Source organism: Diabrotica virgifera, chromosome 1 (assembly GCF_917563875.1).
Source record: "Diabrotica virgifera virgifera chromosome 1, PGI_DIABVI_V3a".
Classification (NCBI taxonomy): domain Eukaryota; kingdom Metazoa; phylum Arthropoda; class Insecta; order Coleoptera; family Chrysomelidae; genus Diabrotica; species Diabrotica virgifera.
Window position 1 is genome coordinate 63,157,053 of NC_065443.1, and position 16,503 is coordinate 63,173,555.

The 16,503-nt window shown below is 33.0% G+C and overlaps 1 protein-coding gene across 3 annotated transcripts in view; it reads right to left on the reverse strand.

Annotated features, from left to right (window-relative positions):
- The window catches only part of LOC114329267 (lipase 1), a 128,126-nt gene that overhangs the window by 72,372 nt on the left and 39,251 nt on the right, over nt 1-16,503 (reverse strand). For all 3 annotated transcript variants that reach the window (XM_050658775.1, XM_050658827.1, XM_050658708.1), the window contains 2 exons: nt 11,720-11,804; nt 7,828-7,970 (listed from right to left, as the gene is read on the reverse strand). In XM_050658775.1, the coding sequence (XP_050514732.1) occupies nt 7,828-7,970; nt 11,720-11,804 (228 nt within the window). The remainder of the gene's footprint in view (nt 1-7,827; nt 7,971-11,719; nt 11,805-16,503) is intronic.

The window sequence follows — 16,503 nt, forward strand, 5'->3', positions numbered from 1 at the left end:
TTGGTACTTAATTATATTATAATGCAACGCCTTTGGGGGTCGGATTAGTGTGATTTTTTTCACAAAATAGTAAATACTGGTACCAACCACATGAAAATATTATTAAGTTATTTTGACAAAATGTGGATATATATACCATGTCGTTTTTAGAATGGATTCAACTACACTGTGCTATTAATATATGAAATATGAAATAAATATTAATATACAAATATAAATATTATTTTCAGAGAAACTATAATTTGCTTTATTATTCGATTTTTCCGTTGTTGGCAGTGTTGTTGGTGTTGTTAGGGCACCATTATCAATATAATATTGCTGTCGTGCTAAAATTTTCTTGTTTAGTATTTCGTTAACATCTTTAGCAATATGAAAATCTAGATGTGTCCATCTTCTATAAGGAATCAGGTATCCCACAGCATTTGGTAGTTCATTTTCAAGTCGTGTTACATCCTGGAATAGTGATGTTTTGCAGAATTGCGTGGATGTTAATTAAACACCGAAGTACTTCTAGTCAGTTTTATTTTAAAAGAAAACTCAATAATTCTACAAATAACTTAAACATCAAAATCAACATTTATTTTTCTTTTTGACACATGTTTTACTTCTAGTTGACATCTGACACTTATATAACATTGTTTCCAACTACATCATACAATAACAAAAATCCCCTAGATTTGCCGTTGCTTATTTTTACTGGGTATTCAACACCCCCCCTCAACGGTAAATCTCCTAGATCTAAATTAATTTTTTTATTCTAAACCTAGCAACTCTCTAAATTTTTTAAACAGAGTTAAACCTAATGGTTTTGTACATATGTCAGCCTGTTGGTCACTTGTATTAAGATATTTTAATACAACAATATTTTCCTTAATTTTATCTCGTACAAAATGAAATCTAATATCAACATGTTTTAGTCTTTTATGAAATTCCGGATTTCTACTAACCCTTATAGCGCTTTGATTGTCTGCATGAATTAGAACCGCTACATAATCAGGTTTTATTTTTAAATCATACATTAAGTATCTTAGCCAACATGCTTCACTCACACATACACTTAGTGCAACATATTCAGCTTCAGTAGAGGACAAACTGACTGTAGACTGTTTCCGTGATGCCCATGACACCGTGCAATTAAAAACTTTGAATACATATCCTGATGTAGATTTTCTATCAGTACGGTCACCTGCCCAATCTGAATCTGAGTACCCTACTATCAAATTTTCCTGTTTATATTTATGTTTATAGTATATCAAACTCATAGTAACTGTGCTTTGAATATATCTCAATACTCTTTTTATTGCTACCCACAAATCGTTACTTGCACATGTTTGATACCTGCTTAATATACCTATAGCTATACACAAATCTGGTCTTGAGCATAACATTGCATACATCAAACATCCTATAGCAACTCTACATTTCTTTTCTATCTCTATGCTCTCAGATTTTTCTCGTTTGAGAAAATCGTGGTGAAAATTATTATCCATTGGTGTTGTTGATGGCCTGCAGCTTGACATGTCAAATTTCTTCAAAACATTTTTTAAGTAAACAGTTTGATTAATTTTTATTTTGCCTTCAGACAAATTTTGAGTTATGCACATACCCAAAAAATGTTTTATTTGACCTAAGTCGTTCATTTTGAAGTTTTTGTTTAAAATGTATTTTATTTTCTCAACTTCTTGATCATTTGTACCTGCCAACAGCAAATCATCAACATACAGCAAAATGTATATCCTACCTTTTTCATTTACTTTAATATAAAGACAATATTCATATTCAGATCTTGAAAAACTCAAATTTTGCATCAAATTATGAAATTTGTCATTCCAATTTTTAGGTGAACTTTTCAAACCATATAAGGATTTTCTTAATTTGCAAATAGTGCCCTCTTTTTCTTTAAATCCCTTTGGGAGTGAAATAAAAACATTTTCTTTAATATCCCCATTTAGAAATGCACTACAAACATCTACTTGATGAATTTTCATATCAAAAGTATTACACATGGCTAAGAAAATCCTTATTGATGGTAATTTTGCTACTGGACTATAAATATCATTAAAACACATACCAATTTGTTGAAAACCTCTAGCTACCAAACGAGCTTTATATTTCACTACTTTACCATTTTCATTTTTCTTTTTCTTGAACACCCACTTGCACTCAATGACTTTTTGACCATCACTACTTTGCACAAACTCCCATGTTTCATTTTCTAGCAACGCATTTATTTCTGATTGCATAGCTTTCTTCCAATTTTTACACTCACTACTGGCCACTGCATCATCATACGTCTGGGGTTCTTCATCATCACTAAAAGTCAACAAACTCATTTCGTCATCATCCAGAACATAATCATCATATCTTGAGGGTCTTTTTATATGTCTTCTCAGGTCATATCCATGCTCCTGCTCTATTTCATTCACATCTTCAATACTGCTATCAGTTTCGAGGTCACTCTCACTGCTTTCTTCTCTATTATTTTGAGGTTCTTCTGCTTCACTGTCATCTTCTTCTGACTTTATCTCCTCACATATCATCTGTATGTTTTTATTCATGTCTGTCTCCCCATTTTTTATTTCTATGGTTTTCTCGGGCAAAAATATGACATCTCGATGAATTTCAACTTTATTTTTGTCTGGGACAAATATTTTGTAACCTTTTACATCCTCACTGTAGCCAATAAAGAAACCAAACATATTTTTTGCATCCCATTTTAATCTCTTCTCTTTTGGGACATGCACTGATACTCTAGAACCAAAACTCTTGAGTGTAGAAATATTATTGACTTTCTTTTTGTACCATAATTCATAAGGTGTCACATTTTTTATGCTACTAGGGCCTGTTCGGTTTAAAACATACACTGCTGTATGTATGGCCTCTGCCCACAAGTTTTTATTCAACTTTTGCCCTTGTATCATAGTTCGGGCTGATTCAACTAGGGTTCTATTTTCCCTCTCAGCCCTACCGTTCTGCTGAGGCGTATACACTACTGATCTCTGATGTTTTATGCCTTGATAGTCAAGCATCTCCTTTATTTCTTGGTTCATAAACTCTAAACCGTTATCTGATCGTAAAGTTTTCATCTTGTAGCCTGTCTCTCTCTCGGCTAATGATATAAAATTTTTAAGGTGTTTCTTAACTTCTGATTTATTTTTCATGAAATACGCGTACCTATAATTTGTATAGTCATCCTTTAACAACAGGAAATACCTATTTCCCCCTAAAGACTCTTCTTCCATAGGGCCACATACGTCTGTATGCACTAATTGTAATGGCTCACTTGCTCTTGATTCACTTAACTTGAATGGTATTCTGTGTTGTTTACCTGTTAAACACTGTTCACACACGAATTTTTCGTCTATAAAATCAATGTTATTTTGCCTTAAAAAGTTTCTCACATATGTAGTATTTTGATGTGCTAGTCTGCAGTGCCAAACTCTCAAACTTTCTGTTGTTTTTGCAGAATTACACTCTGATAAAAATACATCTACTAAACAGCTGTTTTCTTGAACTTGACCGTCAGACAAGTTTTCGTTAGGGGTGCGTTCCGAAATTAAAATATTTGCAAAGGTTTCAGTGTTTTGTTCTTGTGAGAATAACATTTTGTATAATTTGTTATCCCGTGTTGCCAATGCTCTTATTTCTCCTTTGTCATTATAAAATTCACATTTTTCATTGTTTGAAAACATCTTATAACCTTTATCTAAGGCACATCCAGCTGAGAATAAATTAAATTTTAAATCTGGCACAAATAATACATCTGACAGGGTTGACTTTATAAATTTCTTACCATTAAATGCCCATAGAGTTATTTTTCCAATACCTTTAACTGGTAATTTTTCTCCATTTCCGACTTTTACTTGTTTTTTATAGCTTATCTCTATCAATTCTTCAAACAGATCTTGATTCCAGCACATATGTTCGCTAGCTCCTGTGTCCAAGCACCATTCATTTTTATTTTTCTTACTCCCAGTATATACCATGAATGCATTACTGTCAATTTTATTTTCTTCTCTGCTTGTCTGTTGTTTTTCATTTTTATTTTTATTAAACCAACACTCTTGTAAGTTGTGTCCTCGTCTTTTACATTGACTGCATACTTTTATGTCTTTCTGGCTATTATTATCTCTCTCTTTCTTCTTGAAAAAGCAATTTTTCGCAATATGGCCACCTCTGCCACAAAAATGGCACTTTAACCTGGTTTTCTTTTGCCCTTTAAATTCTCTGCTTGTATCACTTTTCATCGCCAATGCTGTGCTGCCCTGTGCTGACTTACTTCTTTCTTCTTCGATAAGTAGTCTTGATGTAAGTTCATCTAGAGTTTGTTTATCAGATGGTACGGATTCCCATGCGGACCGAAAATGCTTATATTCCTCTGGCAATGCCATAAGTATTTTTGTCATGATCATTTTATCGGACAGCTCTTCACCAGCTTGCTTTAGCTTATTTTTTATCTCTTCAAGCTGTGATATGAATGAGGCAACATTTTTACCTGATGAAAACTCCAAGAGAAAAAACTTTTGTTGCATTAAATGAATGCTCACCTCTGACTCTTTGTCGTAGACAGACTTCAACTTTGTCCACATATCTTTCGAGGTCTCACAGGATAAAATGTGTGTCATAGGGCCTTGCTCTATTCTGGTTACTATAAATTCTTGTGCTTTTGAATCACCAGCATCCCATTTCTTTTGGTCATCTCCAGTAGTGCTCGGTCTCACAGACTTTCCTATTACTATGTCATAATAACCACGGCTTTTTAGCACTACCCTTGTTTGAAATTTCCAGGCTACCCAGTTGTCACCACCACTAAGTTTCAACGCAGCCGATGAATTTTCCATTTTTCGGATTTATGTTTTTCTTTTTTTATGTATATATACTCGAGCTTCTTTTTCACCTTTTTTTCAGCTTTTCTTTTTTATTTTCGTTGGCCGCGGCAAACTACCGACACAGGCTCTTCAACACTGACTTTTTTTACTGGCGAAATACTCACGAAAACAAGTGATCTGGGCCATAACCTGATGTTTTGCAGAATTGCGTGGATGTTAATTAAACACCGAAGTACTTCTAGTCAGTTTTATTTTAAAAGAAAACTCAATAATTCTACAAATAACTTAAACATCAAAATCAACATTTATTTTTCTTTTTGACACATGTTTTACTTCTAGTTGACATCTGACACTTATATAACATTGTTTCCAACTACATCATACAATAACAAAAATCCCCTAGATTTGCCGTTGCTTATTTTTACTGGGTATTCAACAAATAGCAAATAACTTACTTATTACACCACAAATTTATATTCGTATAATAAAAATCTACAAACCTACAAATATAAAGTCTTCTAAAATATAATGAGGTATAGTAGGCTCGGAAATCGGGTTAAACCGAATAATAAAACAAAATTCAGTTTGGCAACATTGTGTAAATACCGAGCGGAATATCGTGTGAATAGGTACCTGGATATCAAAAAAACCGTAATTTATTCTGGACAAATTTTGTTCAACAAAAATGAGATGTTTCAAATATAGTGTGCAAAATAATTTTGAATTCGGTTCCGCTGATTAACTTGCTTTTTTGTCCTTAAAAGGTTTAATTTCTCTACTAGTGCGCTACTGTTCGGTTTATTTTTTATTTTTTTTTTTGTTAGGGTAGTTGCTCTTTATATTGCGTGGCTTTACTGTGTTTTCAACACCTTTAACACACTACAAATTGTTTTGTAAATATATACCACACCACTGTAGACATTATACTTACAGACTTTATTCTATTTGTAGTGAATTGATAAAGTTTTTCAAATTGTAAAGCGAAACGTTTTCAATATATCAAAAAATTAGCTGACTTCTTTACTTTTTTGCCAACAAATTTGACCGACTAAACCTCTCAATTCACTAGCTGAAGTTGGAAACATATAAGAAGCATAAAAAGAGAAATCCCTCTATGGGAAATATGAGAGACGTTTTATTATTCATTTTACGAAAAAAAGATATTCTTTAAAGAAAGTTCTGCATGGTATAAAACCTAAGATTCAACCACCAGATATCAAATTTTATCAATATTAAAAGAGGTATGTTATAACATATGAATTTCGCTCAAGAGGAAAGTACCTTTATTTTTCCCAATGTCGAAAATTCTAATTACGAATAGTTGTTTGGAATTAATCTATGATCAAATATGCAATTACACGTTTCTAATTAAAAAAAAATGCAAATTTTTCTCAAATTAGGTATGGATACTCAACATTGTTTTTATTTATTACACATATTATGATAACTCTTTTATTATCAATTTTACGAAAGAAACTTATTTTTCATAAAAAGCTCTATATGTTCTTAACCTAAGATATCAACTTTTATAAATTTTATAATATTATGTATGTCAAAAATAGATATTGGTACTTGGTACAGGAGTCGGGCAAGGCTGTGTACTCTCTCTGACCTTATTCCTGATAGTAATCGACTGGATCATATTTTTAACCAACATGAGGACTTGGAATTTGCAGGTGATATATGCCTTTTAACAGAAAAAAGACAACACATGCAACGCAAAACGGAAAAAGTAGCAGAGACAGAGAAGAATGTCAGACTTAACATAAACGTCAGAAAAACTAAGATAATAAAAATAAATACATACAACAAGAGAAATAAGAATATCACTGGGAGGCACAGGGAATCGGTAGAGAAATTTAACTACTTGGGCAGTATTTTGAACAACAAAGGAGAGACGGAGGAGGACGTAAAACGGAAATAGGAGTAGCTCAAAACGCATTTAACATGCTAATAAAAATGTGGTCTTCACGCCAGATGACAAGTAAAAGCAATATACAATTATTCAACAGCAATGTGAAGACTGTGCTACTATATGGAGCAGAAACTTGGAAAGGGTCAAGAAAATGTATCGGACAGACTCAGGTATTCATAAATAAATGCCTAAGGAAGATTTTTAATATTGACTGGCCAAACCGCATATCAAACCAAGAGTTATGGACAAGACTAACCAGAAACCTATATCTAAGACAATATGCAAAATGAAATGGGGTTGGATGGGTCACACACTAAGGAGACCTGGCACAGACATAGCGAGGCAAGCCCTAGAATACACACCACATGGGTGAAAACCACACCACAATGAAAAAAAAAACAGGTAGACCCGTAGGAACGTGGAAAAGAAGTGTCGAGAGAGAAATTAATGCTATTTGTAAAACCGGGGCCGAAATAAATATCGGTGCAAAGGATGGGACAGAATGTAGGCAGACAGTTGACGCCCTACGCTCCCCATGGAGTGAAGTAGAATAAGTAAGTTTGTCAAAAAAATATGAAATTCACTCTAAGTGGAAATTCATATTTTTTAACACACCTCGTATAAAATTAATAAATATTGATATCTGGTGATTGTGTCTTAAAATTTACAGAACTTTTTATGAAGAATAACTTTTTTCATAAAATTTATAATAAAAAAGTTATATGTGAAATAAATAAAACAATATTGGTATCCATAATTTGAGAAAAAAGTTACATTTTTTTTTTCAATTAGACGCGTGTAATTGCATATTTAATCATAGTTTTTAATTTCAAACAACTTTTTATAATAAAAATTTTCCATATTGAGAAAAATAACTTTATTCTTGAGCGAAATTCAAATTTTTGACATACCTCATACCTATATAATATTGATAAAATTTGATATCTGATGATTGAATCTTGGTTTAAAACCATTCAGAATTTTTTATGAATAATAACTTTTTTTCTAATAATAAAAAAGTTTCCCATATCTTCCCAACTTAAGTAGACACGCTGTATATGTAACTATTTTTATTAAATATACCTTTAGGTCTGCAAGAAAGTCATTCTCACCATAATACAAGTCCACCGGAGCTGTAATTAATGAAATATTAAAGTCTGGTGGGACCTTAGAGCCATACAGTTTAAGATTTTTTGAAGATCCATAGTCGTATCGGCGAAAATGGCCTAAAAAATACAAATACCCTATCTTGTATCAATTCAACATCTAAGCTATGTTTTTAAACCAAATGGAGTAAACTGAAAAGACAGATTCAAACCCAAGAAAGTCACTATCCGAAAAGACAAGAAATATCTCCAAATTCATCTTTATTCGTTAATCATATCGGCTTTTGACGGTAGGTGATCCATAAATATTATATTATACTAATACGTCGCTAAAGAGTTCTAAAAACAATTGTTTTTATTTATATAAAAACTAAAAAATAAAAAAATAAAAGGAATAATTCAGAAAATACAAAAAAACGCTGATATAACTTAATTAACCTATAAATTGCCAATAGTGTCAAAATGTTATAAATGCCATTAGTGTCAAAATACTCCTCTTGGTTTAAAAACATACTATAATAAGTTTCAGAGCTCTAATTATTACATTCTATTTTGGAATTCATAAATATTTAAAACATTATTAATCCCTGTAATGTTGATGATGCTAATATTTCTTCTGTTGCTTCCGCTGAACGCTCTAAGATGCAGTATTGCCCAATTGCAAGAACAAGATGACACCTAGGCGGTCTTGGTCTTGATCTTGCGCCAATACACCTTGTCTTGGTATTGCGCTCCCGCTCTTGGTCTTGGTCTTGGACTTGCCGCAAGAGTCTTGCAAGTCTTGCAGTTACTTATTAGCATATTTCTATTAATTAAACGTTACTTTAAATCTTAGAAGAACGTAAAAGACTAGATACATTTTAAGCTTGAATTAACACAGCCACAGTAAACACCAACCAAATTAATAAATGTCTAAGCAACTGACACCGGGTGAGGTTTGAATCCACGATCCAAGCGATCCATGCCTATGCTCTAACTAACTGAGCTATCTGCCAGTAGTCTGACGGTAGTTAGTCTGTTTCTAAACGTTTGCATTTAATAAGGTTACATGTGCTAAAACATGGTTTTAAAACATAAAAAACCAGATTAAGGACATAAACTTGACTGTAAGATATTGAAAAAGTAACTAATAGTTACTTTATATACTCGTTAGTATCCCCCAAGCACTGAATACCAAACCAAGAATTATATATATCCTTACTTCGTTATTTTAAATATTTTGTTATATTGTTTACATGACAGCCGGATTATCTGTTATTAATTTGTCTCGTTATTTTTTAATATAGTCGAACCTTTTATTAGAATAACATTCGTGCCAAGCAAAAGTATTTCTACAACAGGAATATTCTAATAACAGGTCATGAATGGCTAGTAAAAATGTTTGGGGACCTCGAATTTCTATTCCTCAAGCCGAGATATTCCTATAAACGTAATGTAACAAGCGGATTCGACTGTACTAGCCGCACCTTTCAGCAAATTTTGTTTAACCGAATGATCTCATCACACATCGCAGAAACGATGTTTATTCTTAGGCCGATATTTGTGGTATTTACTTTCCTACCAACTAATAAGTGAAAAACATTAATTATTGGGCGGGTGTCCTTAACAGTAGGTATGCTAACCTTATTAAATTTTTTATCAGCTAAGGTGGCACATTTTTATAAAGTTTTGATACAATATTACTGTCGGCGCCGCAATGCAAGAACATTATTATTTTATGATTAGATGACGGCTACTCTCAAAGTCTAGACAATCAATTTCAGAGCGAAGAAGTCGTCTGCTGGGAAAGATTGTACAACATGTTTTATTATCATATTGTAATTATGACCTCTGAGTACCTACGTGTCAAATGTGTTAAGTGTTATTTTAATGGATTTTTGATTCGCTATGTATGCTTATGGTAATCTTTATGGTTCGTAATGCGCCTAAGTCAAATTTTCCAAATTTTTGTTACATCGACGCTGTCAAGCCAAAACGGCATAAACGACATTAACTTGATTTTTCAGGAAACACAAAACACTGATTATTTTTATTTTTACCAATTCTGCTTATCTGCACATTGATTCAAAAAAATTGGTGATTTTTTTTTCAAATTTTAATATATTGTGAACATTAATGTGGCTGAAAATACTGTCTGAAATAAATTAAAAACTATAAAATGGCGCTTATGTCCAATCAAGATATAACATTGGTGAATATGCCAAACTTACCTCTGGCGTTTGTGTCGATCGCATCGTTGTAAGTTTAGTCAATATGGCGCTTAAAAGGGATATATGCCATTAATGAAAAAAAGAAACGAAAATCAAAAATTGTCGTTTATGCCAACAAGAAAAATGATGAAATTACGAAGATTTTTGGTAGGGTTTATTTTTTATTAATCAAAAATACATTTTAAGTTAAAAACAAAACCTTAAATTCTTTAAACATGTTTTGGTGCTAGGATGAAATAATTAAAAGTAAATATGAAATACTTAAAAGTGGATATCTAATAATAAGTAGTGGATTCTAATTCATAATCGCTGTCAATATTTGGTTCAACATCCGTATTGATTTGATTGCTTGTATTTTCCTTATTTTGATCACTACTTATACCACTACTGATCCAAACCATTATCTGCTGCTAAGTTGAAACATGATGTGAGATCGTGACTAAATATTTCTTCTTCTACTGCAACGTCTGGTGATTCCTCAAAGATGATAATGTCATTGCTAAAAGCTTCTGCAATGTTAGCCTTATAAATGTCATAAACCTCTAAGGGAAATATAGGGGAATTATTGTCAGTCATTATATCATTTTGTACTGATTCGGTATATGTTTTATTTTCATTTAGTAAGGCCATTATTTTTTTACTTCTGCTATTCATGTGCAACAAAAAAATGGCATTAACGCCAAAAATCGATCGCCATTTTTAGCTATATAAAATTGATTTGAACTCTATGCTGTAATACAAAATGAATTGTTCATCCCACTAGTACAAAGTTACAATAGAATATTTTAAAATAAACTTTTTATTTGCGCAATTTTTAAATAAGAAACGTGCATAAGAATACCATTGAGCAATGGCACTTGTGTCAACCACGATGTAAATATGTGGTTTTGGCATAAACGCCTCATAGTTTTTAAAGAAATTCAGTGTGTTTACGCTTCAAACATCAATACAAATTGAAGATATTGCAAAGGTAGATAATACCATGTTACTTATCCATAAAAATTGTAACAATACATACCTTTACTATTATTACTGGACCGAAATGTACACAATGATAATCTTACGGGCACTGGCGATTATGTCAATCGGTGTTCACGTCGGTGTTCACGTGCGTGACTAGACTGGCGTTTATAAAAATTTTAAACCTATATTACACCTATTTCACTTTTTCTGCGGTTATTCCGCGTTAACTGTCTGGTGCGGAAATTAAAATCCTATTTTTTAGCGCAGCTAACTAAAAAGTGGTCATTTTGGCGTTTATGCCGTTTTGGCTTGGCAGCGTCGACATATTTTTTTGTTACATATTCTACTCCCTAAAACGACACTGCCTAACTGCAGTCTGCAGTCCTACGTCTGCAGTCCTAACTGCAAGACGCAAGGGTCTCGCGGGCTTAGTCTTGTTCTTGCTCACATCTTGCACGGTCAGTTTTGGTCTTGGTCTTGATAAAATTAGGCGGTCTTGGACTTTTTCTTGGTCTTGCAAAATCCAACAACAAGACCAAGACTGCAGGATCAAGACCGATTTTGGGCAACACTACTAAGATTACACTTACCTTTTTATTAGTATCAGTTCTGGTCTATCGAGTTTAAATAAATATTAAATAAAATGTACCTATGGCTCAAACTGCTAATGCATACATCTAAAACTGTGTAAGTTACCTGATTTTATCTCTTGTCCATAGTGCTTTATCATATTATAAGACATTCCAGCTCCACTTGTATACATATACAATGGCACCACGTTCTAAAAACGGAAACTGTTTATAGTTCATATTTACATTAGAAACAGATATTTTTTTGTTTTGATTTACACCAACATTACTATTGATTTTTAAATTTTATTGCAGTAGTTTTGTTTTTTTTTACTTTTAGTAATAGTACGTTCTTTAACTGTAAAATATTGCAAAACCTCTAAATTTTAAAGAACCGCTTGGATTGACATGAAATTTGGCATACACATAGCTAACAAGTCAAAGAAAAAAAGTGATATTGTGCCGATATGTGCTTTTGCCCTGGGGGTGGTTTTCACCCCCCCCCCTTGGGGGTGAAAAAATATTCGTCCAAAGTAAGTCAGGAAATGGATAAACTGACTAATTTTAAGTAACTTTTGTTCTATAGAGTTTTTTCACTAAGTCAATACTTTTCGAGTTATTTGCCAGTGAATATGTTCATTTTTTCAACAAAATAACCACGCTTTTAGACGGATTTTCGCAAATAACTCAAAAAGTAAGTATTTTGTCGAAAAAATCATTGTTAGCAAAAATATCTCCTGTAAAAAATTTAAAAAAAAATGGTGTGTATATCACGTCTCTATACCTAGCAGAAGCAGATTTATAGCTAATAAAAAATAGGTTCATATTCGTCAAATTCCAAATGGAATACTTTAACGTGAAATAAGAAAAAATGAAGCACATTTCGGGGAAAACTCATTACAACTTATTTGAAGTGTTTAAAAAAAGCTTCATTTTTGTTTTATAAAAAAAAATTGTAGTATTACAAGTAAACAAGTTACGCTCAAAATTAAGTTAGTCCCTTTTTTTTGGTAAAAAATCGGGAAAATCACCCCAAAATTAGTATCTCAAATGAACTAAATCGTTACGACTTCACAAGTTTCTTGACTCGTATATGTATTGTTTATATGATCTGTAAGCTTCATCGGTTTAAAGTCCTTATTTTTGAAAGGGCTGTAGTTAAAAGGGGTTGAACAAGTCACTGATCACGAATGTTTGCAAATTTAGAAACACCAAATCTTAATCAATTTTTGTCTAACAGAAAAACAAAAAAATACATGATATTCAGAAAAGTAATGCTGACTTTTTTGTCTTTCGAGATTTTTGGTATCTCTAACAATTTTTAAGTTATTTTGAAGAAAAGCATATTTTTCAAAATTAAATTTTTTAAAAATTTTACTTTAAAACCAAATTTTTTCAAAAATAAGCACATTGAATCGATGAAACTTACAGATCATATAAACACAACTTAAGTAAAATAACTTGTGGAGCGGTAACGATTAATTTCATTTAAGTTGCTAATTAGGGGGTGGTCTTCCCGATTTTTTCAGCCAAAACAAAAGGACCAACTTTATTTTGAGCGTAACTTGCTTAAATTTAATGCTAGAAACTTTTTATAAAAACAAAAATAAAGCTTTTTTTAAACACTTTAAAAAAGTTAGAATGGGTTTTCCCCAAAAAGTGCTTAATTTTTTGGATATTTTACGTCGAAATATTTGAAATTTTTTGAATATGAATCTATTTTTCATTGGCTATAACTCTGGTTCTACGAGGTCCAGAGACCTAACGCGTACACCATTTTTTTTTTACTTTTTTACAGGCTATATTTTTGCTAAGAATGTTTTTTCGGCAAAATACTTACTTTTTGAGTTATTTGCGAAAAACCGTCTAAACATGTGGTTATTTTGTTGAAAAATGAACATATTCACTCGCAAATAACTCGAAGTTTTGACTTGGCGAAAAAGCTCCATAGAACAAAACTTACTTAAAATTAGTCAGTTTACCCATTTCCGGACTTATTTTGGACATATATTTTTTCACCCACAAGAGGGGGTGAAAGTCACCCCCAGGGCAAAAGCACACATCGGCACAATATCACTTTTTTTGTTTGACATGTAAGCTATGCGTATGCCAAATTTCATGTCAATCCAAGCGGTTCTTTAAAATTTAGAGCAAAAGCCGTGAAAGAATGTACTATAAATACTTGTAATTTTAGAAACTTACAATTTCCTGCATTATGCTCAGATCAAGATGATATCCAAAAAGAAAATTTAAAGTAGAAAAATGGGCGGAAATGCATAATTATATTTTAAAGTGGATAAAATGCATCCAAAAGTGCATAAACATATCAAAATATGTATATAAAGAGCCAGATTTTGTTACTTTGGGTTTTTGGAGGCGCTAAAGATGAATACGCCATTAGAAAAGACCATCGGAATACGTGGTGTCCAGTTTCACTGCTAAGGCACGTCATCTGACGTTTCGAGGATTCTCGGCACTAAATTGATGCAAACAGAATACTCGAGGGTTTTTGGGGTTGCTAAAAAATACGCCATCAGAAACTACGCCCCGGTGCACCTCGTGCCTACCCTCCAAACTGCAAAAGATAACATGCCTTAGCAGTGACCTTAAGCACCAGGTGGTCCGGGGGACAGTTCTGATAGTGTATTTGTAATTCAGCGACCCCCAAAACCGCCTACTAATCTATGTGTATGCCTCCAAACCGAAAATCTTCGAAACTCCAGAATAAGACGTTCCTTAGCAGTGATCGTGGGCACCAGGTATCAACTCCTGAAGTGAGATCCGATGGCGTATTCATGTTCAGGAACCCCAAAAACCCCCGTGTAATCTGTTTCCATCAATTTAGTGCCGAAATCACTCGAAACTCCCCAAGATGACGTGATCCTAGACACCAGGTGCTCCGGGTGTCGTTCTGATGGCATATTTGTTTTCAGCAACCCCCAAAACCCCCCGAGTAATCTGTTTGCATCAATTTAAGGCCAAAAGATCCTCGAAATTCGAGAAGATGATGTGTCTTAGCAGTAACATTGTTAACTTAATATGCTTAGTTGGACATGTTTATGCACCCATCTTTCTACTGGAGACTTTTTCCTGACATCACATCATAAACACAATGCAGAAAGCTACAAATCTCTAGGTGGTGTATTTAAAAATCGATTTATTCTGGTGCTTTTAGTGCTAAATGCCCTGGACTCTCTCTTGGACGATCAGTCCTAATGAAGAATTGGGCGCTTCTGCGTTTCTTGGTCGGTGGTGTACGACACTGGTGACAAGCCCAGCGCATCTTCTTTGTGTTTATTCTCTGGTTAATCTGCGTCATTGATTATAAAGCACCCATTTTCAATCTGTTTTAAATGTATTAATTTTTTTCGAATCCTGAGAAAACTAATAAATATTTTTTTCTACAACCGTGTTAAAAATGCAATTTTTAGCACTCCATGCGAGCGTTAACTGCTACTACAAATAAGGACATCACACACTAAACTAAATTTGATTCAAGTATACGCACCAACGACGGATGCAACAGAAGATGAAGTAGAAACATTCTACCAACAAATTGAAGATGCACTGAAAACGACAAAGAGCAGGGAAATCACGGTAGTTATGGGCGATTTTAATGCAAAAGTCGGCAAGGGAAGTGCTGGAACAATAATGGGAGATCAAGGACTAGGGGAACGTAACGATAATAATAATAATAATAATAAAGGCCTTTATTCATTCTATAATATTATTCACATAATGAATATTAGTTTAGAAAAAGCTCCAGGCGAGTTTCAGTTCAGGAGATGTATAATGCGGGGCAGAATACATGTCCTGTCTGTTCAGCTAACCTGGGCAAAACAAATAATAAAAGAAATATCTAGGATTATGTATAATAGGTTACCTACTAACATTTAAATAAAAATAAATCAAAATGTAACATTAATTAACTTTAGTTTACCAATATGCGCTTTGAATGTAAGCTCTACTCATACCATGTCAGCCAACTCTACCTATGCAATATTTCCTAATTTTTCAATAACGAACCTTCTAAATTTGTTTTGAGTAAAATTAGTACCAGTAGTATATCTATTCATAACTTGGGCTATTTGATATGTAAAAGACCGCTTGTATTGCTGTGTACGATGATAAGGAATAGAAATGGTGTTTTTATGTCTTATGTTAATATTGTGTACATCAGTACGGAATTTTATTTTATTATAGAGATACGGGGGGGGGGTTTTGAAAATAATAATTTTTTGGAATTGACAAGCTGAATGTACATGTCTTCTATGTTTCATACTTAACCACCCTGTTTCTTTAAGTTTGTAACTAATTGCTTGATATCTACGGATACCATGTATCAAACGCAGACAAGAATTTTGCATTTTTTGTATCCGATAACTGTCACGTTCTGTGATACATGAATTATAAATGGTATCACAGTAATTAAAGTGTGATAACACCAAAGTATCACAGAGCAATTTTTTTAATTTTTTAGTAAATATATGACGAGATTGGAATAAAAACTTCAGGTTCAAATAACTTTTCTGCAAACACTTGGCCACATGACCACCAAATCTTAGGTTTTGATCTATATGTAAACCTAAGTTTTTCACAGTTTCCTTAAACTCTATTGAAGAATTATCGATGGTGATCATGTGAGCAAAGTCTCTCAGAAAGATTTCTCTCCGCGCCGCTGAACCAAACACTATGCCTACCGACTTGTTGTTATTAAGTCGAAGACAATGGCTAGTCGAAAACTGAGAAACTCTTTCTAAATCATAGTTGATTGCTGCCACTGCCTGTTCAGACTCATCAGGCTTAAAAGATAAATATATTTGCGTATCATCAGCAAAATAGTGCTGGTTACAAGAGAGAAAGTTTGCAGGAAAGTTTGAAGTGTAAATACTAAACAATTTGGGACCCAAA